Source organism: Gambusia affinis, linkage group LG08 (genome assembly GCF_019740435.1).
Source record: "Gambusia affinis linkage group LG08, SWU_Gaff_1.0, whole genome shotgun sequence".
Classification (NCBI taxonomy): domain Eukaryota; kingdom Metazoa; phylum Chordata; class Actinopteri; order Cyprinodontiformes; family Poeciliidae; genus Gambusia; species Gambusia affinis.
In genome coordinates this window covers 6,588,094-6,615,276 of record NC_057875.1, presented here as the reverse complement: position 1 = coordinate 6,615,276, position 27,183 = coordinate 6,588,094, and the positions used below count along the sequence as shown (strand labels likewise).

The 27,183-nt window shown below is 36.2% G+C and overlaps 2 protein-coding genes across 2 annotated transcripts; both read right to left on the bottom strand.

Moving 5' to 3' along the window:
• Window positions 1-23,524, bottom strand: LOC122835359 (unconventional myosin-Va-like). Its single transcript, XM_044124389.1, has 40 exons — window positions 23,327-23,524; window positions 22,876-22,986; window positions 22,160-22,331; window positions 20,816-20,960; window positions 20,547-20,703; window positions 20,323-20,466; window positions 19,485-19,566; window positions 19,282-19,389; window positions 18,745-18,851; window positions 18,337-18,602; window positions 17,376-17,457; window positions 17,154-17,294; window positions 16,894-17,019; window positions 15,961-16,044; window positions 15,544-15,669; window positions 15,330-15,427; window positions 15,159-15,245; window positions 14,969-15,077; window positions 14,677-14,888; window positions 14,430-14,586; window positions 13,283-13,522; window positions 11,857-12,105; window positions 10,917-11,010; window positions 10,693-10,835; window positions 9,495-9,608; window positions 7,646-7,780; window positions 7,494-7,550; window positions 7,169-7,396; window positions 7,007-7,074; window positions 5,979-6,053; window positions 4,990-5,188; window positions 4,739-4,832; window positions 4,203-4,346; window positions 3,958-4,112; window positions 3,003-3,092; window positions 2,764-2,914; window positions 1,781-2,060; window positions 745-919; window positions 576-656; window positions 1-226 (listed from the first exon to the last, which is right to left on the bottom strand). The coding sequence occupies exons 1-40, from the start codon at window positions 23,351-23,353 to the stop codon at window positions 74-76; spliced, it is 5,466 nt and encodes a 1,821-aa protein (XP_043980324.1). The 5' UTR covers window positions 23,354-23,524; the 3' UTR covers window positions 1-73.
• Window positions 23,525-24,794: 1,270 nt separating this feature from the next.
• arpp19b (cAMP-regulated phosphoprotein 19b) lies at window positions 24,795-27,144 on the bottom strand. The gene is made up of 3 exons (XM_044124446.1): window positions 26,900-27,144; window positions 26,364-26,486; window positions 24,795-25,835 (listed from the first exon to the last, which is right to left on the bottom strand). The coding sequence occupies exons 1-3, from the start codon at window positions 26,942-26,944 to the stop codon at window positions 25,665-25,667; spliced, it is 339 nt and encodes a 112-aa protein (XP_043980381.1). The 5' UTR covers window positions 26,945-27,144; the 3' UTR covers window positions 24,795-25,664.
• Between the last annotated feature and the right edge of the window lie 39 nt (window positions 27,145-27,183).

The window sequence follows — 27,183 nt, the reverse complement described above, 5'->3', positions numbered from 1 at the left end:
GTCTTTGGTTCATTTTATTTACTTGTAAACAGGATTAGAAAAACAAGGTGCGATCAGAGGTCAGAGGTCAGCTCTAGACACGTGTAAGGAAGCCCAGGTTGAGGCTTGCGGGGATCTGGATGGTCTCCAGAGCCACAGAAGAAGGCGTGAACGGGAATGTGACGGAGAATATTTTCTTGGCGTCCATCATCAAGTTGGACGACTCAGCTCTGTCTTTCAAAAGGTTCTAAAAAGGAAGAAAATGAAGTTTTACATGGAAGCTCGATAAAAATAGTCTAGAGATTAAGACAGTGGTTCCCAAATATTTTTTGCCCCGCCCAAAATTGGCAAATTTAAACTACACAGACCAAAACATTCATACATTTTTTCCTATTTTATCTAGAAATATAAAATCTATAAATACTTGAAGTTTTGAAACATAAAAAAAGGCTACACATTGTTGCCTTATTAAACAATTTACAAATTTTTAGGGTCATCAGTTATGACTTATGGTTGGTTGGGCCGATTAAAATCATTTCAAAGGTCACAAATGGCCCCCGGGCCACATTTTGGACACCCCTGTATTAAGACCTTACTTTAATGGTGGTGATGAATGTGTTTGATACTCTTTCTTCAAACTCAATCACTGGAGTGTACAACGTCAGGATTTTAACAATCTGTTAAAGAAAATAAAAAATAAGAGTGAATTGAGTTATATTTTTTTGTGTAAAGACTAAAAAGCTGGAATGTTTTCTCATGCCAAACCTGTGCTGTGGTGAGGGAGGAGCACATGCTACAGATTGCTTTGGCATCAGCTTCAGTGTTTTTCTTGATTTGTAAAAGCTGTGCAGCCTGAATGAGAGGCTCCAGAGTTTCCTTTGCTCCACAGTCGCTCAGCTCCTTCTCTCCCAGCCACTCATCCAGCTGCCAAACGTTGTACCTTCACCCAGAGAGGAAGACAAGAGACACTTCCAATTAAAAAATGCTAAAAACAGACTTAATTTTAAAAGGAGTTCATGTAAACTAAAACAACACAAGGAGGGGGAAATTGATTCAGATTTGCAGATTTTCTACAAGTTCAAAACAAAATGGTGTAAAATGTATCCTCTTTACTCTGCTATCTCTAACTGGAAGTGGATCTTAGATTTACAATTTAGGTTTTCAAAGCAGTTCCACTCACTCACTCTTTGGTTACCTAGCAACAACCTGCCGAGTAACTAGCGCAGCAGCAGTTTAAGGTTTTACCACCATGTCTCATAACTGCATAAAAATAAACAATTAAGGATGTTAAATAATAAATAAAACAGACGGCATTATTGGAAATTTTATTTTTACCATTTTCTCCACAAAAATATCAATACATATCAATAAGTTCCCCCCCAAAAAAATTTTTTTTGTGTGCGCAGTTTAAAATCACATTTTTTAAAGTAATGCCATCTTGAAAAAAAAAAATTCAAACGGGAATATTTTTCTAAAATAATTTTTGTGTTTTTATGGTGCAATGAATACTGTGCCAGGCTCTCACAGCCATACACCTATCTTACAAAGTATTAAATAGTTTCTTTTTAAATCATAAACATCATAAAATAGTGCCAAAAAGTATTGCAATCTAGTCTGTATTGCCCACCAGGCTTTGCTAGCTTTAGCATCTCAGGAAGTTAAAGTCTATCCAACTGGTCAGCATAATTTGACAGAGCTCTAATTTTTATATGTATTGTTAATCCAAATAATGCATAAATCTCTCTTCTGTAGCTTCCTTCAGGTTTAGTTTTAAAAAATAAGGAAGTGTTAGTGTGATTACCTGATCTGCAGGCCTTTACCCCACGAGCACATGTCTTTCCTCAGCAGCAGATTGTTAAGAGTAACGGCGCTGATGATGTAAAACTGCTGTTTGACCACCTGTTTGATGATGTCAGAGTCCATCCCGTGTTGACTCATGGTGGTGTGGAAGAAGCTGAGGCGTTGCAGGAGAACTTCAACTGTCAAAGCTTCATCGGGGAAGCTGGGGCTCCTCTTCCTCAGGCCTGTTGGTTTGGAGCCTAAAACTCCCTGCTCTGCCTCATGCTCCAGCATGCATGGTACTACAAAACACAATAGTATGATTTTAAGACATAGCGCCTTGAAAAAGTATTCATAAAACTTTAACTTTTCAAATTTTGACATTCAAACTTCAGTTCAGTTTATTAGGATTTTATGTGATAGATAAACACGAAGGAGGGCATAATTATTAAGAAGGAAAAGAAAATGTTAAATTTACTAATATGAAAAGTTTGGCCTATATTTGTATCCACCCTTCATAATTATGTGTTGCCTTGCTAATTAATTACATAAAATTTGAATAAATACATTGAGGTTTGTGGCTGTAAGGTTTAAGTTGTACAGTAAAAGTTATTCAGTTAAGGAAAGCTTCATTGTGTGCACAAAAACAAAATAAACATTCAACCAGGCTCACAGAAATTATTGCAGTAAATAGTTTTGTTTTGAGATAATTTTGAAGTAATACTCAATTATTTAAATCTTAATTTCTAACAAATATTAAACATTGGGAAAAATTTTAAATATCCAAAATAAATGAACAAAACAAAAAATAAAACTAACACAAAATGGCCCTTAAAAAATGGTCAAGTTGAGACCAATGAACCAGACTGAAACTTTTGATAGAAAGAAATAAAAGATACAAGAAAAAACAATCATGCAAATGGAAATTATTGGGCTCATTTTAATTTATGACGCGATTAATTGATTTATAGCAACAAGCTTAAATTTGGGCTCAGGTCTTCTTACTTATCAGGGGCAGCAGGATGTTCTCCATGCTTTTGATGATCTGACGGTAGATTTGAATGGCCAGGTCACCAAAAAGCTGATGGTACTCTGTCAGCTCAAAATTAGCCAGACATTGCTCATTCTGCTTAGCAGTGTTGTGCACCATAAACACCTGCAGGGCAGATTAATTACATAATTATGCAGCTTTATTTAAGACACACGTAAACATAAGAGCGACGTTTCATTCTTCTGATGCTCACCTCATCTCCACTGTACTGCTTCAGACAGTGCATTAACCGGCACGTGTTGGCCAGCCAGAACGACACCACTTCAAAATCATTTCCTTTTCTCTGCACAAACAAAATAAAGTCAAGGTTTTTTTTTTACAAAACACATTTCAGCAACAAGGCAATTCAAAATGTTTTTCATCATAAAAACATCGTGCAGTCAACAATTATTAAACAGGCAAAATAAAACATTTTGTCAAATGACATCATCAAAATTATCAAGTAAATACACATTAAGTTAGTACTACACTGCAAAAGCACAAAATCTTACCAAGTATTTTTGTCCTACTTCAAGTGCATCTTCAGACACTAGAAATAAGACAAAACTATCTTACAGTAACTTTTCAGCAAGATATAGGAGATGTCAATAATTCTTCAATATTGATAAAAAAGTACAAGTTCCACTGGAATATTTTTTCACTTGTGGAGAAAATGTCTTGTTCCAAGTGAAATATCAATACAACTTTATCAATATTAAGGAATTATTGACTTAAAACAAGCTTTCTGTCTTGTAGAAAACTTACTTGTAAGTTATTTTTGCCTTATTTCAACTGTACCAAGATATTTACATTAGAAACTAAACAAAAACATATTTTGTGTTTTTGCAGGGTAATCAAAGGGAACTCTAAACAGACGGAAGGAGAAACCTTGATTTAAAGGAACTCTGTGTTTCTGCTGTTTTGCAGTTTTTTTGGAGGTTTGTTCCAGATTAGAGGAGCATTGGGCCTGGTTCTACTGGGAGCCTGTGTAAGGACTAAAAACTGGGGTGATGTGCTTCATCTTCTTGGTTTTAGCATAGCATTAATCAACGCGTCTAAATCTAAACACACAGATGAGTTTATCAAGATTTTGCTGGAAATCAGTCCAAATTAATCTAAAAATAAACCCTGGCATTTGTTTTTCAACTGATCGAGGTTAAAAGCTGCACCTTGATGACGCCTTTGATGCTGCTGATTGTAGAATTGAGGAGAGAGCTGAGTCTCCGGTCGTCATTCACATTGTCTGCATATCGAAGGCACATGAAGATGATGAAGGCAGGAAGCCCTGGAGTGAAGCTGACTGCGACGCCACGAGGCTTCAGATCTGTAAAAATCACCACAGTCAGTGAAGACAAGAAACATCCTGACCTACGTTTATCACATGTAACAGATGGGTTGTTGGAACAACACACACCTACGACCAGGTTCTTAAGCAAATGACCCGTGTCGTCCTCCTTGAACTCCAACATGCCCTGGAACTCCTTCTCCTTGCGTGCGATGTGCACCGGTCGGACCGGCATGCTCGTCCCAGAAGAGCCAACTGTCTGGTGAGCGCTCGCTAAATTAAACAGAAAAATAATATGAGAACCAATCAGATCACTGCCAGGTTGTATTTTTTAATTGTGATGTCAAATCAAACTCTGACTTTAATCTGAGAAAAAAGTCAAAATTACTTTTTTATTATTAATGACTCTACATTACTGATGATAAAAATATAATGCTACTAATAATAGAAACTAAAATTATTAGTAATAAACATAATAAGGCTAATAATAAAATAACAGCAATAATAATAAGTTATAATAAAGTCATGATACACCACACAGGAAAAGTGACATAAATAAAAATGTAAACTAACTGATTTGATAAATTTTTCTTTACTTTTTATCCAGATTGTGATTTTTAAAAAGATATCGGTTTATACTTTCAAATGTAGTACGACTGGATTACCTTCTAAATCTTCCACTTTTTTTATATATAGCTTAAGTTGTTTTTTCAATTTGCGTATTGTTTTATCTTGTTTCTGTTGCTGCTCCATTCGTTCCTGAAATTAAAGAAAAAATAAATTAATGACAAAATCAGGATTTTTATTGACGTCTTAATTCCATAATGAAGAAACAGCAATGACGGCCACATCAGAACTTGGTTTGAGGTAATAAAAAGGAAGAGAGAGCGATCACAAATCCAGTAAACAAACCCACCAGATTCTCAGTGGTGAGTCGTGTTATCTCGTGCTTCAGGCTTGCGTCTATTCGGGCATCTTCGGGTAAAAGCAGGCTCATAGCCAGCAGCTTTTGTTGATGCTCCTTTTCAGCCCTCAGTTTGTTCATCTCCTCATTCAGCTTCCTGTACTTCTCATTGTGAAGACAGTCCTGCTCCTGCATCTGGGTCTCCAGAAGCCTGCAGGATGTTTGGACCGTGATCAGACCAATTGGTAAAAAATAAAGAACACACTCACTCAGTTTGTTCTAATGTTTTATCATGCAAATAAACAAAAAAAAACAACACACACACCACTGCGATGTTCTATGTCCACAAAGATAAGACCAAGATGAAAATGTCCCAAAAAAAAACCAAACACTCAGATATGTACAAAATCCTAGAATTTTCTTTTTACGATGGTTATAAACTAGCGATGGACAATAACTCAATAAGATGTATCACAATAGACATGTAATATATATCAACAGATAATGTGTCCGATAGAATATCCAATGATTTTACAGATTATTTTACCACACAGCATTCTGGGAAATGTAGGCAGAGGAAAGGCTTTAGCTGCTCAACCTCTCGTGCCCAGCTAAGCAAGGTTGGGGTAATCAACTAACTCACTCATTCTTTAGTTACCTAGCAACTCACTCACTCTTTGGTTACCTACCAACTCACTCACTCTTTGGTTACCTAGCAACAACCTGTTGAGTAACTTGCGCAGCAGCAGTTTAAAGTTTTACCTCTGCGTCTCATAGCTGATTAAATTAAACAAAAAACAGTATGAACTGAAAACTATGGATAAAACAGAAAAAGTCACAGCACCAGTTTTGCAGTGTTTTATATATTTAACACAAAAAAAAACAATCAATAACTATTTATATCAATTGATAGGAAACGCTTATATTGCGTCACGTTTTTCATCCATGTTGTCGAGCCCTAGTATAAAGCCTAGTAAATGTACAGGATATTGCATCATTACCTATTTGTCTCTTTCAAGCCTTCATAAGCAAGCCACAGCTCTCCATCTTCATTCAGGGTATGAATATTAGTGGACCTGAAAGAGAAGCATCAGAAAGTGACAACACGCATTAATATCTCCAATTAGAAAGAGCTGAGTTCCCATGTAAGAAACTAGAAAAGATAAAGGCAGTATTAACAGCTGATTTACTGAGAAGAGAGAGAAATAGGAAAAAACTACAATTATTTTACTGCAACACATCTTTTTACAAGCAGTTATTTACTACTAAAGTGACACTAAACATTTTATAAATAAAATATATTAAAAATTACAAATAGAAAAGCAACAAAGAATGAGAAATGAACCAGTTACATCAGTTTTGCTGCAAAAATTATTTACTTTTGAACATCACTGTTACAGTCTGTTAATCTAAAATATGTAACTTAATGTGAAGAAATTCTGCAGACATTGAGGACATTTTTGTTTTACGAAGCTCTTCCCAACAAATCTTTCTCAGGAAAACAAAACATGTCAAGATTACATATTATCAAGTTTATTTTTCTTTACTTTGTTTTCTCAGTTTGATCGCACTTAAAATCTGTTAGCAGCTGAAGCAGAAACAAGCTAAAAGTTACTGAATTATTTTTAATTTTCATGGGCGTGAGGGGTTCTCCTCTTTATTCACAGGTTTCTAAATAAAATTTCTAACCTCAGATGAAGCTCAGTCAGCTTCTGCCTATTGTCATATTTTAATTTAAAGCTATAAATCCTAAGAAAGATTAATCCTAAGATACACAATTAAAAGCATACATCTTGAAATTCTCCATAATTTGGGCTGATTAATGTAATATTTTTGCATAAGAATAAAGTTTATATGGTATACAAATTATTCTGCCCAGTTATGCTTCTCACATTGTAGAAGACAGAGCTTGCACAGTTCATGGATTTCCTTCAGGTGCATTTTTGCTTTATTGATTATAAATTATTTGAGAAATTTTCAAAACTGTTTGGCAGTTTGCAGCATAAAAACAGAGCCAGGTGGTTCTTACCTGTCAGAATCTTGTAATGAGTGGATTTCACCAAGATCCAGTTTCACACTTTCTCCAAGTACAGAATCCTGGAATTAAATTGTTATTTAAACGAAAAGTTTCTTTATTAATTACATTTTAATATCATTATAAAGAACACATACAGTCCATGTAACTTCTCACCCTGTGTTTAAGAGCTTCTTGGCGAACCATATGTGAACGAAGGAGCAACACCTCCTCTTTACGCAGTTCCAGCTCCTCATTGGAAGAACTGAGTTGTTCCAGCAGAATGTTGTAAGGCAAAGAACCAGCAGCAGGGGGCGCCAAATCGCTATTCTCGCTGGTCAGAGACTTCCGCAGCTCATTCAGATTCTGCTTCAGTTTCTTGTTCTCTGACTCCAGCTCTTGCCGCTACATTAAAAAACAGGCTGAAGATCAAAAATCCAGAACTACTTTTTGTTTTCATGCATATTTCAGATTCACTAATCACATATGAGGAAAGTCAGACCTTCAATTTTTCTACGTCCAGTTCTGTCCTGCCAAAAGTTGTCTGCATCTCCACTTCCTTATTTGTTTTACAGAAAGATATGATGCAAGATTCAAACACCAAATAGCTAAACAGATTAACTTTAGATAAATGTTTATAGAGGGATTTTATACTTTTGCCTTTTCTTGTTGGGCCTCCTCTTTTTTATCCAGCTTTTTCCATAAAGATCGATTTTCTCCCTCCAGCTCCTTCACCCTTTTCTGAAGCTTTAGAAGAATGGGCAGGTCCACTTTAGTCTCAACCTCATCCTGGTAAAATAGAAGCAAACTTTAATTAGATTAGATATATCATATTAATTTAACTAAGGCACTGGACTACTAGAAGATTAGAAACACAGATAAGTGAAGACAGAACTGCAGTAAATTACAAAAAATGTTTTTGCCCATATTTTCTGCGAAGCACAAGGAAATGTTTTCTACTCCATCATGCATAGTTCACATCAAGCAGCTGGGATATTTATAGAACTTGAACAGAAGCTGTGTAATCCTATTTTACAGTCATGTTAAACAAACTTTCATTTCTGAGGTTGCTCTTTGGCAGATTATCCACTCTGGAGCATATAGCTGCATATTATGATCAAAAAACATGAACCGATATCAGCAATACACTGCAAAAACACTTCTTACCAAGTGTTTTAGTCTAATTTGTAGTGCCAAAGTCTTAGTATACATGAAATAAGACAAAACTAACTTACATGTAACCTTTCAGCAAGATATAGGAGCTTGTTTTAAGCAAAATAACTCCTTAATATTGATTGTTGTTTTTTTTTTTTAAGTAGTAGTTTCACGAGGAACATGAGAAAAATGTCCTACTATAAGTGAAATAATATCCCATATTAAGAAATTATTAACTTAAAACAAGTTCCTATATATTGCTGAAAAATAACTTTCTAGTTGGTACACTTGAAATGAGACAAAACTAAGACATTTGTTCTAGAAACAAGACCAAAAATACTTTGCAGTGCAGCTACTGATGCAGCTCATAAAACCAAGAAGGCATATAAGGTCACGTTCAGGCAATTCAATATTTAACACCTAGAAATCTTATTCATGATTGAGAAATATTTAAGACATGTGCTAGCTACCTGGGAGTCAATAAACATCTCACTTCAGACTGAAGACGCCACAGCTTGTTAGAGTTGAACTTTATGATGATCAAATTAGAAATGACAAACACTACAAATATTTTCCCTACCAAACACATTTGTTTAATGTGGCATGAGAAAGCTTCGTTCCACTAATAACAACTGTACAGCTTAGATATGCAAAAGGGAATCTGAACAACCTAATATACCAATTCTAATTTAAAAGAAAGAGATGGCATGCAAGTAATAATATGATTGATGTTTGTTTTTAAAACAACCACACTGAGAAGTAGGTTAAGTATATAAAATGTTTGATCAAACATGTTAAGTTGGTTAGTTATGCAAGTAAAGTAAGTAAGTAAAGTAGGTAAGGTAGGTAAGTAACATAGGTAAGCAAGGTAGGTAAGTAAAGTAATTAAGCTATGAAAGTAACATAAGTAAGTAAAGTAAGTAAGTAGGTAAGTAAGGTAGTTAAGTAACTAATGTAAGTAACCAATGTAAGTAACCAAAGTAAGTAAGTAAAGTAAGCAAAGTAAGTAAGCTAGATAAGTAAAGTAAGCAACTAAGCATGTTAGTTAGTTAGCCCTTTTTTTCACCAGGCAAATAAAGGACAAAACATTAAGAATTAATTTCATATTTACAATGCTATCTTGAAAGTGCAAAATTTTTTGAAATGGGAGAGTACAACAGCATTTACATACATAAAGGAGAAAGAAAAACTTACTTTTTTCCACAATATTTCTTATAAAATTTCAACTCAATTAAGCTAATCGGAATTTTAAACATTTCTTTATAAACAAATCACATAATTCCTATCCATAAAAGCTGTCTGAAGTCACACTTGTATGTCTGCAGATGATGAGCGTTTTAAAGATTACCTCTGCTTGAATGGCGCTGTCTTCATCTTCAGTGGAGCTCAGGATTTGAGAAAACTCAGATGAGTTACTGCTGTAGTTGGAGTCTGTCCTCTGGTGACTAGACTGGTTTGAAATCTTATTAGGAACATTTAAGATAAACAAGATTAATATTAATATACAGCGATGTCTATATAGTTCTGGAATCCATTTGCATTTCTCAAAAAATAAGCCTCAGAAAACCCAATTAAGAGTCATGCTTGAAAAATTACTAAATAATTCCTCTAAGTGAAGAAATTTCATAATTTGACAAGTGAAAACAAAACTAAAATATAACTTGGTCAAGTTACTTGCTAGAGGAAGCAACAAACAGGTGGGTGAATCTTTGATTGAACACATGAAATTTTAAACGTTCTCTATTAATTCAGTTTTTTATTATCATTTGGAATTGCTACCCAAATTATATGACCAAATAAAATTTGATACAACACAGTTCAAAAGTATTCATACCACTGTTTCACATCTTGCCATGTTACAGCCACAAACCTCAGTCTATGTTACAGAGAACGCAAAGCAGCAGACAATCGTGACATGAAAATTACCATTTTGGCTTACATGCAAAAGACTATTCTGGAAATCTAACACTGAACATCACCATGGTGAAGCATGGTGGTGGCACCATAATGCTGAGGGAATATTTTCTTCACCAAGGACTGGAAAGCAGAGATAAATGGAGCTAAATATAGAAAACCAACCTGTTACAGAGTGCAAAATACGTCAGCCTGGGGTAGGTTCACACCTAAATGATATTAGAATCTGGATTGAAATCTCTATAGTACTATTAATAATAGTACTATAGCGTAATATTGTTTGGAATAAGAATTTTAATAACATTTTCAAATTAAAAATAAAAAAGAGAGAATCTGGAGTGAGACAGGCCCACTTTCACCAATCTGACTGAGTTTGAGTAAGTAGCTTGAAAAGATTGGGAAACCCTTTCAGTGGTTACATGTGCAAATTTGATAAAAAACAGAGTTTTCCACATTACAATTGTGCACGTCTTTGCAACTAAATCCAATTAAAAAGCACTGGACATTTGTGTGTGGTTGCAATGTGAAAAGGTTTAAGGAATATGAATAAATTTTTAAGGCACTGCATATGAGCTCTTTAAAACTGTCAAATCAGCTTCTGTTGCCATACAAAGAAGGAAAATCTTCCTTACTATGGTGACGTTCATCTCCTCCTTGAGGTCCTTGTGCCGTTCCTCCAGCTGCAGATGCTCGCTGAGGAGACTTTGGTAGCGAGAGCGCTCTTCTGTCAAATCCTTCTCCAGCTGTTTGGTGTTCTCCAAGTTGGTTTTAATTTCTGAGTAAAAGAAGTTCATTTTGACTTAATTTCCAACACTTGCGCTTTGATTTTTGTGTAGATATCCAGTAGATCCATTACCTGCCAACTGCTGAGCTTGTATGGAGAATTCCTCGTTTAGCTCTTCTAAGTTGCTACTTAACAAGCTGTTCTTCATATTCAGTTCATGGATTCTCTGGAAGACGATAGTGTATGTTTTTAGTAGTCAATCAGTTTGGATTTTATAGATTGTTTATCATTTGTGGTGAATTTCTTATGATGATAAGATTTTGATTCAACATTTTCACATTAATTGTTTTTAAACTTTTGACGTTTAAAAACTCCTAAAACTGTCCACATTGAAGGGTTTGTTATTTTTACTACTTTTCTCTACTGTTTGTTCAGTGAAGGTGTCATCAATAAATATAAACAAAAGTTAAGATTAAGTGCACTTATTGTTTGCATTGTAGGGATACAAATCGCACGTCTTTATGTAACTCTGGTGTCCCAAATGGGTTTGTTTTTCAAAGCAGTATTTGAATTTGTGGGACTATGACTTCTGTGTCATGAAGTCACAGCCATACAGTTATCTAAAACAGTAAGAAATAGTTCTTATTGTCACTGTTATCACAACAGTGTCATAAAATATTGTGATAAAACTTTAAGTTCATATCGCCCACTCCAACCACGGCATACTGTGTCCCGCAATCAAAATCTAAAAGCTTAAGTTATTATTGTATGTAATAGAAATAATAACTGATTTTTATATGAAAGAAATCTCCAATCTTTGTAGGCACATTTATTTTCGCATCAAAACAGCCAGAAATATGAATTATCATAAAGAGATGAACGTTTGATAAACATAACTTGAAGCCTCAGATTTACAAGAAGCTGAATTTTAGCCTTGAAGGTTGTGGAAATTAGTCTAAATTTATCTGTCTGAATATCAGTGAAAGTAATTTCTCCACATTCCAGATCATTAGCAGATATGTTAAACAAATCCTGCTCCAATCACCTGATATTGTCAAAGGTTAAGGCCTACCTGATGCGTTTGCTCTTTGTAGATCTTTGTCTGCACCTCCTGGTGCTCCTTCTCTCTGCGGGTGTTTTCCAGCTCCTCCTGAATGAAGGACAACTGCTCCAGCAGCGAGGGAACCGTCTCTGCTTTGGCTCTGGCCTCCTGCTCTGAGGAGCGCAGGTTTTCTATCTCTCTGCACTGTTTCTCCCTCTCAGTCGTGTGGGTCTTCTCCAGAACACTGAGCCTCTCTGAGAGCTCTCTGTTTTCTTTGTGCTGCAGGGGGGAGACACAGACACATGATTTGCATGTGATATGACAACGGCAATGACCCAGAGTATTATTAGTAGCATTCTTTCAGGTGATTACAGAGTAAATTGTAGAGAAAAACAAATATTTGTGTCTAATGATGCACCACAAAGTTCCTACACACCTTTTGAAGCCCACTGCTGTTCCAGAGTTGTCATGTTTTGCACTGTGTATTTTTTAAGTATAAATATTTGTTCTGTAGTTAAGCATTAAAAGTGGCCTATTATGCTTCCTTAAGCAGGTCAGGAAAAATCCATTGGCTGTGAAAAAAATGATCATTACATTATTTGCACAAAATCAGGATGAAGTCTTTTAGGACATCCTGTCACTTTAAATCCAAATAAGCTGCTGCTGGTCACACTCCCAACTCAACGTTCAGACTCACACTTAAAAATGGCTGCAAACAGATGAGCAATTAAAAAGCTGTACAACTTTGAAAAGCAGAGTTGGAGCCTCCTGCACAACCAACAAGAATGCATCAAGTGGTTTCTGAACAACTGCTTTTTCTAGTTGCCAGAACAGCGGTAAAACCAGCTGACCAAACATGCTGGAGCGCCACTTGGGTTGCTAGGTGACAGGCTGGACGTCACTGTGGTTGCTAGGTAACGGTACATGACTTAAGAGGTTTTTGAAACAGCTCATTTCTGGACATCAAAAAATATTAAATTATTGCCATAATCTGGCTTTTTTTAGAAGCAGCTGAGAACCAAATGAAAGCATAAAAATGTGCAAAGAGTTAATTTAGCATAATAAATTCCTTTTAAATACAGACTCTGGGAAAACCACAGGTTTTAATGTGGAAGGAAGGGAGGTGTTGAGGCTGATGTGCAAACAGATTGATAGTGGGAAACTTGTTTTTTTTTTCCCCCTGACACCAGTGAATCAAAGAGGAGTCTAAATTTCCTTGGTACATCCGGTTTCCATAAAAAAATATTTTTTGGCATTTAGTATAAATTGAGTTAATGGCTTTCTATTTAAGCAATAATGCATAATCTTTTAATTCCAAAATCTCCAGCTGGATAAAAATTAATTTTTTAAGTTAAAACAAAATGGACAGAAAAATTTACAAAATCAGCAAGTTGGGCCTTAAAGCAAACAGGAAATTGCTGTTGACCTCTCCTCTCTACAGTGCTGCAAAACTCACTTGCTCGTTTATCTTGTGCTGCAACTGCATGATCTTGTTCTCCATCCCAATGTTGAGGTTCTTGAAGTGCTCCACTGTGCGCGCCTCCGCTTTCAGCTTCTTCAGTTCTTTCTTGGCTCTCATGCGGCGCACGCAGCTCTGCAGCAGGACGACGGCCTCCATGGCGCGTCGGAAACGCTGCCTGGCCGACCAGCCTCTCACCATCCTCTGAATCACCACAACCTTCTGCTCATACAGCAACTGTGGAAAGACAGACAAGCACAAAATGTCAAGTTAAAAAATATATTCTCAAAAATATTCCACTGCAAGTGCTTGTGTGCATATGTCTGGTCATACACGCAGCTCTGGGAAAAAAATTAAGAGACCACTGCAAAATGATCTCTGATTTTACCTTTTATAGGTATATGTTTGAGTAAAATGAAAATTGTTTTTTTATTCTATGAACTACTGAACACATGTCTTGGATATTTCAGGCAAATATTTCGTATTTATTTGCAGAAGATGAGAAATTGTCAAAATAAAGAAAAAGATGCAGAGCTTTCAGACCTCAAGTAATGCAAAGGAAACAAGTTCATGTTCGTGAATAATTTTGATTTCAATATTCAAAAATATTGAAATCAATATTTTTCAGAAACCAATATTTGATGGAAAAAGCAGAAGGTTTTCAATGGGGCTCAGCTCATAATTTTTTCCAAACCTGAAGTTGATTTATTGCAAACTATCAGCCGTTAAAGTCAAATGGCAGACAATTAAATTTGTATCGCACATTAAAATAAATTCTAAAAAGATATAAATGTATTTTCTAAACTGATTCTTTTTAAAGTACTTTATATATCATTATTTTCTACATTTTAATATAACAATTTCATCTAATTTTTTTAGGCAAGCGGTCTGTAAATCAATATAGATTCAAAGTGTAAATGAAGTTTTTCTACTTTTCGGTGGCAATTTTTTTTCTAATCAGCAACAGAGAGGATATGGGTCACTATAAAAAAGTTACAATAAAATTATGTAACATTTTAAATTAGAAAGAATAAGGTAATTTTGGTTCACAGTGCAAAAGGTTTGAACACCACTTAGTTAAATAGTCAAAATAATGAAGTTCTTCTGACCAAAAAATGATAAACAGAATTAGTCTTGAGTTTACCTTGAAGTAATGCTTCCTAGCCAAACAGCCCCTCCAAACACGCTGAACGGTGACAGCTGCAGAGCGCTGCTGCAGGAAATGTCTCTTTTTAGACCACATTCGCACATTGCGCTGAATAACAATAGCTGCTTTGGTCTGCCGCAGAAACTTGACATAACTAAAAAGAGAAAGAAAAAAATAAGCACATTAAAAACACACTTCCGACATGTATTTGCGCCTCTCGACCTGTTGTAGATGATCCGCCCACCTGCGTGCTTGCCGAGCCCGTACATGCTTCTGAATCACGATGGCGGACTCTCTCATCCTCAGATACTGTTTGCGGGCGAGCCAGCAGCGGATCGTCTTCTGGATGGCGACACAAGCTGAACGCAGTCTGTCTGAACGCAGCTTCTCCAGGTAAGCCACCTGGCCAGACCTGAAGAAGATCTTATTTTTGCCAAACTGGTATTTCTGTTGGTCCTAAGGACAAAACACCAAGCCCTCATAAATGATTGTAATTACAGATAATCAATCAATACCATTCTTAAATTCAAACACACCTTGATAAGTTTTTCCAGGAGGTTTCTGCAGGTTTGTTTTCTATCAGGCAGAACATCCTTTTGCTTCATCAGGACCCGATAACGACTGAAAAATTCCTGGTAGGTCCATCTGAGGCATTATAAATTACATGACAAAGTATATTCCAACTATATTTATTATAAAAACAAACTTGTGTTTACAGATTTGTACCTAGATGGGAATCCTGCTGCAGAGATACGGATCGTTTCCAGGACGCCACACGCTCGAAGCTGCTGCACGGCTCTCATTGGGTCCAGACTTTAAATGTAAGAAAAACATAATTGAACGCACAAGTGTTTTTATTTGTGCTTTGGGATAACTAAAGGAAGCAGAGATCCTCACGTGAATGGAGCTTTACTGTCATTTGGTTTGATGCAGCGCACATAATGAGGCGATGTTGCATTTAGAGTGTCCATAAGCAAGTATAGAGACTGTCGAAACTAAAAAATAAACGACAATGATAAATCCTTCTTGTGTGTTATCTGTTTCTGTTCTTTACAAAAACAGAATAAAAGTTTAATTTTGATCACACATCCTTCATGTTTAAAGGTTCTACCTGCAGTCCGATAGTTTTCTTATGTTCCTTTTGAGACTTCCCAGGTCTTCCAGTGTTGCTAGAAATCTTGCTAGTTGGCGCTTTTATTTTTTCTTCATCCTCAAACAGTTTCGGCAGCAAATCAAACTAGAAAACAGAAGTTTATTATTTTAAAAAAGGCAGCAAAAACTAAAGGACCCACCAGACAGCAGATGGCAGTGTTTCTGGTTAAAAAAAGATGAGGGGTGGGAGTATTTCCTCCAATAGTTTTGTCTAAACAATTCCTGGGTGTGTGCCCACAAACCAGCAACACATAAATTACTTAACGCACATTTGTTTTCAGCTGGCAAAGTATTAAAATCCAATAAAACTGGCACTGGCCCTCCACAAAGAAGAACATCTGCTAATAAGCAGTAGAGAGAAAGCGCATGGTTTCACCTTGCTCTTTTTAAGCACATTAATCTGTTCCTCGTTGACAGTGTCCTTATTTTTCTCCAGGAATCCCACACATTGGTACTCCACCTAGGCACAAAGGAACAGATCACAGAAATTTGATTTTGGCCCACTCCCAAAAACTAACACTGCACAGTAATTTCTTTATTTTAGAAATTGTTTGTAATGATAGATTTTTTTTTTCTATTTATTGAGAGAATCTGTGTGTAGTTAAGTCATTTTAATCTTGATTGCATAACCTTTGTTCATTTTTAGCAGGACAAATTGAGCATTGATGAAAAATACCCTTTTGGCTAATTCTGTCACATTTATAGAAATGTCAATGAATGTGCATTATCCCTACCAAATAAATTTAATTAAACCCTGAAAGGGAGATGATTGAAGGTAGACTGAGGGTGATGGAGTCAGAAAATGTTTTAAAGGCTGCAAAAGTCTGAAATATGATCAGGAATGGGTGACATGGACTAATATTTTGTTTTATTTCTCTTAATGACAATAAAACTAGTGAGTTAATTAATGAAATGCTGAGATAGGTCTTCACAGGCACACTGATTAAAAAGCAAATCAACAAAGAACAACTTATTGAATAGATTGAATTAAGTGATGCAGTATTTTTTGAAACGCAGCGCACAATGAATTAATTTTTTTAACATATTTTTTTATTGATGCTGCAATACAATTAACAACTGAAAAGGAAACAATCCCACCATGAGTCTTCAGAGTGTGCAAAACCTTTCAAGAGTCTAGAAAAGTGGTACATTTTCCACTGGGGTATTCATTCAATTACCAAAATGTTCACCTCTGAGTAACTATTTTTTCCCCAATGGAAAAAGATGACAAACCCAAACATCTGCAAGTCCAAACATAACGTCAAAAGGCGATTGAAAATGCACTGCATACCACAGAATTAGGTTTTACCTTGTCAGCAAAGTGGTGAATGATGAAAGCTTCGTTTGATAACCTGGGTTTATCAAAATAAGCATTCTGCTTCAGGTGGGTGTTGTACAGTTTCTGAGCCCATGTGTCGTCAGAACCTTTGGGCATCTGCGGAAAGAGGAAGCGCTGACACATCAGTTAGTCATGGCATTAGTCATAACCTCCACATTTAGTGTGGTGGAGCCCAGAGCGGTGGACACACTTCCAATGGCAGCTTAAAAAAAACAATAGTGCCATTTTACTCTGCACTCTTCGTCCAGAAGGTCCAGGATGCCGAGCTTGGCCTCGATGAGATTAATGCACGGCTTGTTGTCACAGAAGTCGATCAGCGTCCAGGGAATCTCCTCCTTCATGTACTCCTCTTGCTCCAACTTGAAGACATGCTGGAAAGAGTGAAAAATGAGGGATGAATTCTCCATTTGGACACAAACAAGTCCAGGTTTAGCAGACTAGCAGATTCTCACCAGGTTGAACTGCTGTTGAAGCTTTTCATTGGCATAGTTGATGCAAAACTGCTCAAAGCTGTTGACATCAAATGTCTCAAACCTGAAGAAAAATACATATGGGTCCTCGACTGAAGTTTACTTTAGTTATTGATTAATCTATCAATTATTCTGATGAATAATGGGATGGAAAAAATTGGCGTTATCTGCTGATTTTTCTTTTAATGTGTTAGAAATGCATTAAAAGATGCAAATAATTAGATTCAATTCCTATTTCAAATACCAAAATAAACACTGCATTTCCAAAAATCAAATAGCATAGCCTTCCTTTAGTGCAGTGGTTCACAAAGTGTGGGGCACGCCCCCAAGAGGGGGCACAGTGCCATTGCAGGGGGGCGCAGGAAGGGGTATGGATGAATGGAAAAAAAACAAAAAAAACAACAGTTACACAAAAGTGTTTCACTGTAAGGATGGTTTGTAGTTTGTTTTCTTGCAACCTGAAGTGTGAATTATTTTTTTTCTTTTTTGGGGCGGATTTTATTGTAACTCATAGTGGGAACCAGAAATTCTTTGGGAACCGCTGCTTTAATGTATCATTTGTAGCAAAGGATGCATCAAAACAGGGTAATGATAATGTGCTGATTATTTTTGGACAGCAAAAGGTGTTTAATAAAAGATTTTCTTAACAGAATTTGAACTGGATGAAGCTAAAATGCCACTCGAGGAGTTTAAAAGCAAATATGTATTTTTTTTTATCTTAAATGCAAAATGTATATATTTTTTATACAGTTTTACCTAAATACTTCTCAGTTTATGTTGCTGTTTCAACAAATGCCATTTTATTTTCCTGTGTGTATTCCAATACTAGATTATTATTTCTGTACTCATCACAATTAATCATTTCAACCATAAATATGTTTAACTTTATAAAATGTTTAACAACAACAGAAAAACTATGAAGTAGCTGATAAGGGAGACTTACCCATAAATGTCGAGCACACCGATAAATGAGTGTTGTTTCACAGTAGACGCCAGCGCATTGTTAATACTTTTCACGATCCAGCCGAAGAGTCTGGCATAAATATGTTTGGCCAGTGCATCCCTTCCATGGACCGCATTTTCTTTGGAAACAGGCTTCACAAAGGTTTCCGTGATCGTCTGGAGTTTCCTATGGCATAACCAGTGGGCCATTTCTTCACAAGGAACTCCCATGAGCTCACAGAAGACCATCAGGTGGGCATTATCTGGCTGGGAAGACAGGACGTGAATACCTCTGTATTCTGAATATATGTCTTAGATGGAAAAAAAAAAAAAAAAAAAAGGCTACAAAATGAACTACAAAATAACAGAGTCAAAAATGTTATTGGATCAGAGAGAAGTCAGTGTTTACCAGGATGCTGCATGTGTCAGATGACTGATCTTTTACATCCACGTTGCTAAGATGGAGAATAGCTGAAAGAATCTGGTAAATTTTCACTTGATCACTTTCACCAATTCCTACAATGTGAGCAAAAAAAAACAACTGTGTCAAGTAATCTAAATCGAAGTCAAGCATCTACAAAAACAATGCAGAGCCCATTGCACTAAACCCCTCTGAAAACCTCATGGTTCTTCCATCAAATATTGATTTCTGTCTTAAAACAATAATACTGCTATTTCTAAATGAATATGATCTTGTTTTCTTTGCATTATTTGAAGTCTGAAAGCACTGCATCTTTTTGTTATTTTGACCATTTCTCATTTTCTGAAAATAAATACTAAATTTGTGCTTGGATTTTCAGAGACATGTGGTCAGTACTTAATAGAATGAAAGAACAACGTTAATTTTACTAAAACAAATACCTATAATAAGTAAAATCAGATAACTGGTCTCTTATTTTTTTCCAGAGCTGTCTATATATATACATAAATGCATAAAAATACCGACCTAATAGTGAAAACGCCCTCCTGGTGTTGCACATCTCTTTTGCATCATCGACTCCATTGATGACTGGACTCTGACCCTGGTTAGTGCAGCAGAAGTCATCTGCACAGCCTTTAAAACAACAAGTGAGATCATTTTACTTTTATTATTATTGGCCATATTATATTCAAATAAATGCTGAAAAATGATATTTTATTGCCTGAGACCTAATTTGAAGGCCTTAAACTCAGACAAATGTGAAGAGGCACATAGCTGGTAAAAAATATGGTAGTTTCTTTCTCCGTGAGCCTAGAAGAAATGCAAAAGATGGAGAGTGAGGCACATTTACAGAATTTTTACCTCATTTTGTCATCTTATTACCATAAACTTCTGTGTTTCCTAATAGGATTTAAACCAAACGGTGAAGCTGAATTGCAAAATCCTGCATTTGTGGTGTTAGTTTACATTTGTCACCATCAAAATTAAAAATGACCCATAATATTTGTTCTACTTCACAATTGTGAGCAACTTGGTGTTGATCTGATGTATAAAATCACATAGATACAGTAAAGTTCCAATTTTAAAAATGTAAGGTTGAAACAAATAGTCAGATTAATTGTGATTAATCAGTCACTGAAATTATCAACTAAATTAGTAATCAATTAATTAACTGGAGTACACAGAGTCAAAAAAGGCCAACTGCTGAAAGAACAACATACTCAAAGCAGTAATTAAGTCAAAACTCTACATAAAATACATACACATTTCATTTATATTAAAAAGTGATAGAGCCCACACTAAATGAATGCTATACATCTGAATATTAGCCAATAACATTTGTATTTTCTTATTTAAAAAATTAATTGAAATTATTTGTTTATTTGCATCTTTTATTTCTAGTTTTGCAAAAAAAGACTGAAATGTGCAGAATGTGTCCCTCTGTTATATGTTTATCAATTAACCATCAGAATAAATCAATAACAAAATAATTGTTAGTTGCAGCCCTATTCTAAATTAATGCTCATGTAGCATGAATACACATTGTCCACATCCAGGAAGATTTACCTGAAACACTACTCTAGACTTTTCCAGTAAGTAGGTCCTCATGTTAGCCCCAACTATGCAGAGATCCTTGTTAAACTCAATCTCAATGTACTTCCCAAACCGGCTACTGTTGTCATTTCTTGTTGTCTTGGCATTCCCAAAGGCCTACAAAACAATAAATATTGTCTGTTAAACCATAATTTTAAGAATGTGTTGTAGATTTTCCTAAAGCAGTAAAATTTTACCTCCATGATTGGATTAGAAGCAAGAACTCTCTTCTCAACGTCGGTCTCCTCCGATGAGCTGCTGACTGTGGCGAAGTAACGCATGGCGTATTTAGCAGAAACTGTTTTGCCTGCACCAGACTCCCCGCTGACTATTATGGACTGATTTCTTTGATCTCTGTATAAAAAAAGGAACATTCATAAGCAAAAAAACCTTCAAGAGAGTCAGAGTTAAAGACAAAAAAAGATCTCTATGGTGGCTCTAAAATGTAAATCGAAAATACCAAAACCTGGCCATTTGTTTGTATGCTTCCTCAGCTACTGCAAAGATATGTGGGTCCATGTCTCCCATGTTTTGCCCACTGTAGGCGTTGATGATATCAGCTTCATAGATGGGCAGACTCTCATAGGGATTGATGGCAACCAGGACGATTCCTAAAGTGGATCAGAAAAACTAAAAATTCATTCTTAGATGATACATGGTTCTTTTTCTTACTTTTACAAATGAAAATCTGAAAACGTAGCCTGTGACAATAACAAATTACACTGGAGGATAATTTGTCCCAGAAGTTATCGCGAAAAATGATAATACTGTTGCCTTGATATCATTTTTAAGTACTATAATAGTCATGGTGTAATAATGCAAGGACATGTTATCAAAGAGCAATAAACTCTAAATTTGAATGTAAACTTAACCCTGGAACTGGAAGACATTTTAAATATCCAAAACAAACAAACAGAACATCAGAAACAACAAATAAAATGAATAATTAAGTCTCTGTAAAAAAAAAAAAAAAAAGAAAAAAAGACTTTTAAAAAAGGGGGCTAGTTGAGATTAAAACACAAGACTGAAAACATTTGTCATCCAGTTTTTGATAGAAAGAGAAAAGAGAAAAATAATAAATCCTGCAAACAGAAATGATTAAGTTTGTTTTAATTTAACGTGCGATTAATTGACATATTGTAACAGCAATCACATGTATTTCGACCCTCCAAGTGAACAATAATTTATTTCTTGAGGAAAAGCATTTGTCACATATGAGTTGACAAAAACTTTGACTGCAATTAAAAATCTTTTTACATGAAAACTTCAAAACATCAGCAAAATATCTGTTTTGAGTTGGCTAGAGTGACCACAATTACACCTGTCACAAAACTCTATTAAATGAGCTCAATAATTTCCATTCTGACAATTAGCATTTCTCGAAGTGCAACTTTGTTTACATAGACTGCATAATCCGCTTTATTTATGGTTTCAGTTGTTTGTGGTTTTTTTTTGTTTATCATTTTTGGTTGTGTTTTATTTTGGATATTTAAAATGTTTTCCAATTCCATTGTGGAGTACAAAATTAAAGTTTGTTAGTCTTTCAGAGGCCAAAAAGCATTATTTTTTCCACTAACGAATGTTTATTATTCTTTCAGAGGCCAAAAGGCATTAATTTTCCATTATTAGTTGAAAATGATCTCAAAACAACAATATTGTGACATGTCCACGTTGTGTTCCTTTAAAAGCAAGTATGCATCTTAATAATCAGCTTAAGGTACTCTGGATTATGTCAGCACATGCAGTGAGTAAGACTCCAAAGTCTACGCTGACAGTGATAGTGCAAGTCAAAGGAGATGAAGCTCATTACCACAGTAGGTGTAAATCAGTTTGGAGTCGATAAAGCGCACTTTAAGGTTGTGTAGCACTGCTGGCTCATGGAGGTAACTGAGAGTTGTGAGGTCATTTTCTCCCACCAGGATGTTGGGGTTTCTGAGAGGAGGCAGGTTTTTGGTTTGGGGGTCAACATTGTGCTCCACAACCTGAACAAACAAAACAAAAAGAAAGAAAGGTGTTAGAGTATTTTTAATGACAGCAAAAATGCAAGCTACTAACTGTCAATCATGCTTCAAATGAAAGCGAACAGCAAACCCTCAGTGCTTGGCCTGTTCATGTTCACTCAAGATAATATTTGACCTTATTTCCATACCTGATGTGCATGCCCAAACTCGACATAATACCTTCAGGTAGCAGCAATGCTGGAGAAAAACCTAGTTTGAGTAAGTTCACTTATTCTGAAACCATGCACACACAGTTTAACTTGTAAATAGCACCACAAGGTGTTTGTTTTGCCTGACGATGAGAAATACTCCCAACAGCCAAGCTGTCATGAATAATCCATCATAGCATGTAATTTCACTAGGCTCTGCTTCCAGCGTTTGTGCAAAAGAAATATGCGCTTGGCATTTCAAGAACATCCTAAACCAATTTTCATCTCAGTCTTTCTGGGTGTGTCTCTGTGTGGTTATAGGGTCTTTTTTTGTTTGTTTGCTTGCTTTTTCGGGGGTCGGGGGGTCGCTGTCTTACCGTGCCATCCTCCAGTTGTAGAGACAGAGTCAGGTCACCAGGAGTGTAGTCTTTGAGAAGTTCAGCAGACTTCCACACTTCTGCTGCATCTGGGAGCCAAACGTGGGCATTCTGATTTTTTTTATTTTTTTTTTAAGAGAGCGAGAGAGAAAGAAAAAGAAACCGGTCAGAGAAATCCAACCTCTGCTCTTACAGTAACACAGCTGGCTGGAAAAACTTCATCAGCGGCAGCAGTCGTAGGTAACTGGCAGCGGACATGCGCATAACGTGGATGGATAAGAGGCGGTTTATGTGGCAGAGTAGCAAAAAAAACTGCTATATAATTATCCTGCCTCACTAAAAAGAGATTCAACAGGCACTAAAAAGTTGCTAATTACAATTTTATTATAACAAGCTAACAAAAGTAGGAAGAGAAAAACCGTTGAGTGACTCGTTATCAGGCGCTGCCTACCTTGGAGTAAAGTTCAAAAGCTGCCATGTCTTTAAGCTTGTTTAGAAAGACTCCGGAGACATTTTCCGCCCCATCGGAAGGGGATAAAACATTTTGTTAACTCCTACGGACAGAAACGCCGACGTCCCCCGGTCTATCCTCCTCCAGCTCTCACTCCACTCTGCCGACTAGAGGATTCACCTCCTCCGACAGCTGTCACTCAGCTGCGCATGCCCCGACACAGGTTCACAACGTGTGTCAACCGCGCCCTCTAGCGGTAAAAATACTAAAGCTGTTCTAATGTATAGAAAGCCAGAACTGCTAAAATCACTGGAATAATTTGAACCCAATTTCTCATGTTTGTAATTATTGTATCCCACTCATGCTAACAACAAGAAAGTTAGCATGATTACTAGAATAAGATTTTACACCTGAAAATACCCTAGAAGCCAGAACTGGGTGATATTTACTTTGTTACATTTGTTTGAGTAACTTTTAGGGGAAAATGCACTTTTAGCATTAGTTTTACAACACCTTACTTTTTACTTGAGTAGTGTTACAAAGTATCACCTCTTACTTGAATATTTTTTGTTGTTCTGACATCATATTCAACCTGATGAGGTCTTTCTGCCATTACTTATTGCCATTTCTGGCGAGACAAACATTGAGTCTCACATTTAAATGGTGAGAATTTTTTAAAAAATAGCTCAAGTTCAGTCATACTAGATGGCCAGCTTCCTCATCTCTGCTGAGCAGCATCCCCACAGCATGGTGCAGCAACCAAAACCATGCTTGCTGGTGGGAATGGTGGTTTTGAGCTATCAACTTGCATGACTGCCAAAAAGTTACATTTTGCTGAGTTGACTAGAGCCTCTTCCATGTTTGCCACATTTCCAAACAGAAATTCATTTATCTTAATCTAAACATAGTCACCAATCTTCTACAAATGCCAAAGTTGGTGAAAGTACAACCAACAAAAGCTATGAGCTGGTGTTTTTCAATGCAGATGTAAGACATACATGTTTTTTTTTTCAGTTTTCTTACAGTATCTGCATTAAATTTCTAGAGTGGATGACCCTAAAACTATCAGAAATATGGTTGCAGATATGTTTGTTGGAAATCTATGTGCTTTTATTTATTTAAGTCTTCCAACATTGGAAAAAAAAAACTTTTGCTAAATTTTAAATTTAAAAATAAATGTTGGTTCTTTTGAAAAAAATTACATTTCTGATATATGTTGACATTTGCAACTCTAGTTGCAGGTTGTCTACATAGCAAATGTCAACATATTTGGCTGGCCTGAGAGTGAAATGGACTCAAATACAGTTGTGCATTTATAATTCTGTATTATATCAAGTAGAACTGCTTTTATACATGGAAATGAGATTTTTTATAATTTCTTTAAAGTGAAATACTGTCCTAAAGAGTTACAAAATTCCTTTCTTTGCTGCCAAGCTAAAATAAGTCCAGAACTCAAGTGAATGCAAGATATTATGCAAAACTATTTTATTTACAAAACAAATGGCACAGCATATCAGCACAGTAAACACACATGCACACTCCAGACATGAACAGGGAATTTCTTCCCATGTGATCCCAAGTGTATCCAGTCAAAAGGCGCGCGCCAGCCAAGATTCTCACTGAGGGAGCAAATATTGCTCAAGAGGAACGACTGCTCGTTACTTTAAGGCCATATTTCAGAGGTCAGGATGAGGTGGAGTCCAGCAGCATGTCATTGTAAATTTATGGCATAAACATTAGTTTAACGCAGATGAATACAAGCTAGTCAGCTGCACTTTAACTAGAGCCATAGACCCAAAATGGTACATAAGATTTAAAAAGAAATTATAAAGCCCTGATGTTACTATTTAAACTGATTAACATTAGAAGCATATCTTTAAATTACACATGTATTTTTCACGTACATCTATGTAGACTTTTTCTTCTTCTTTTTTTAACTGTAGTGCTATTTTTTTCTTTGTTATGAAACAGCCAGATCTTACTAGATTAATTTGCAGTCGTGTAACGATAACCTCTGCAGGAACCGTTAAGCACTTTACATGGTAGCATGTCATCCTTTAAATGCAAAATTCAAAGCTAAACCAGACTATTAGTTTTTTTTTGTGTGTGCTCAAATGACAGCAAGTACTTGGTTAAGATCGTCAATATGTTCAGTAACCCTTCAGGACTTCTGACAGCTGTCAACTGTTCATTTGGCTAATTTATGCAAACAGTTCTAAGACAATACATACATAAGCAAAAAAAATAATAATAATAAAAAAAAAAGAGAGAGAAAGGACTAAAAACAGCAGGTAGATATAACGTGGGTGATGGAATGGTAGCAAATGAGTAAAATGTATCAAACAGCCAGTTTGCTGGCCACGATGGAGGTCTTTCTCTGAGGAAGGTCCTGAGGGGTTGGAATGTGATCCCCGGTGATCTCAGTCTTCTCCGTCGGAGCTGATGGCAGCTGCTTGTTCTTCATCTTGGCCTTGGCCATGTTGTAGTCCCCAGAGTCAAAATACTTTGGCTGAACAAAAAAAGAAAACAAAGTGAAAAGGCTGAAGCCCATTTCTTAGGATTATCACAAATTCTTCAATTTCCTGCTCTCTGTTTCTTGGCACTTATTGCAGGTTTTGCTAAGCGTTACCAATAGAGAAAATGGGAAATATATAGCTCTGGAAAAAACATTGAGACCATTTATTGATGGTCTCTGATTTTTCTTTTTATAGGTACATGTTTGAGTAAAATGAACATTATTGTTTTATTCTTTGAACTACTGACAGCATGTCTCCAAAATTCCAAGCACAAATATTGTGTTTGTTTGCAGAAAATTGTTAATGATCAAAATAACTAAAAAGATGCAGTGCTTTCAGACGTCAAATAATGCAAAGAAAACAAGTTCATATTCATTTAGAAACATTAATACTAATGTTTTAACTCAGGGAGAGTTCAGGAATCAATATTTGGTGAAATAACCAGGAGATTCAGTGCAGTGGTCTCTTCATTTTTTTCCAGAGCTATACATACATGCTGCGTTCCAGCGTAAGAAACGTACCCCTTTCTGGAGTCTTTTCCTGAGGAAGTCTGACCCCCCGGGCTTGGCTCCCAGGTTAGGATACCTGGCCTTCAGCTTGGCCTCTTCTGCTTTTTCTGGGCTGATGACTTTGTCCTCCATTTCCTGTTAGAGTCAGGGCAGTGTGTGTTGATAAAAACAGTCTCAATAAATTACAAATGAGTGCAAAACCATTTTTTAAAGAAGCAATAATACATTTTATCAAGCATAATCTGGACTGTAACAGTAAAGCAGCACAATGAGGTAAACATACAACGGTTGTTTTCTCGAAGCTAGATGCTAAAATAGCATACCTTAATGGTAAACGGAGATTTTCTTTTTAAGATGGGTGTTCAGTAAAAGTTCCCAAAATAACCCAATAATATTTAACAAATAAGAAATTCTTAGAGCTGAAGCAACGATTGGGAAATTAGCTAGCTGCTAACTAGCTTGACGTTTGCCGCCTGCAACGTTTTCTTGTTTGAACTGTTTATTAGCTGCGCTAATCGCACTTAAACACATTCATTGTTAAGGTTTACCTGCTGTTCCTCCAAAGTCCTCATTCCTTCACCTTGTTCGGACATTTCCGGAAACTAAGTCTGAATCTGTTCTCCAAACTGTGGCTCTTTTCCTTCTGAGCAGCCCAATCTTCTAGCAAATGAAAAGAAGGGGGCGCAGCGCCAAGAGGACAGTAACAGGCCGAGTAAATCGATGCCAGAGAGCCGGGGTCCGCTCCTTTTATCCCCGGTGACGTACACTGCCAGAAAACCGTCTGCTCGAGGGAGGAGACTTCACGATGAGACGTAACAAACAATACACGCGC

What these genes read in the sequence shown, in the direction of transcription:
- LOC122835359 (XM_044124389.1), bottom strand. Translation starts at nt 23,353, where the DNA reads ATGGCAGCTTTTGAACTTTACTCCAAG. An exon ending in CTTTTGAACTTTACTCCAAG is followed by an intron (nt 22,987 to 23,326) that starts GTAGGCAGCGCC and finishes AAAAAAAATCAG; the next exon opens with AATGCCCACGTTTGGCTCCC. An exon ending in GGTAAAGGCCTGCAGATCAG is followed by an intron (nt 920 to 1,780) that starts GTAATCACACTA and finishes CTCTGGGTGAAG; the next exon opens with GTACAACGTTTGGCAGCTGG.
- arpp19b (XM_044124446.1), bottom strand. Translation starts at nt 26,944, where the DNA reads ATGTCCGAACAAGGTGAAGGAATGAGGACTTTGGAGGAACAGCAG. An exon ending in GGACTTTGGAGGAACAGCAG is followed by an intron (nt 26,487 to 26,899) that starts GTAAACCTTAAC and finishes TGACTCTAACAG; the next exon opens with GAAATGGAGGACAAAGTCAT. An exon ending in GGAAAAGACTCCAGAAAGGG is followed by an intron (nt 25,836 to 26,363) that starts GTACGTTTCTTA and finishes TTTTTTGTTCAG; the next exon opens with CCAAAGTATTTTGACTCTGG.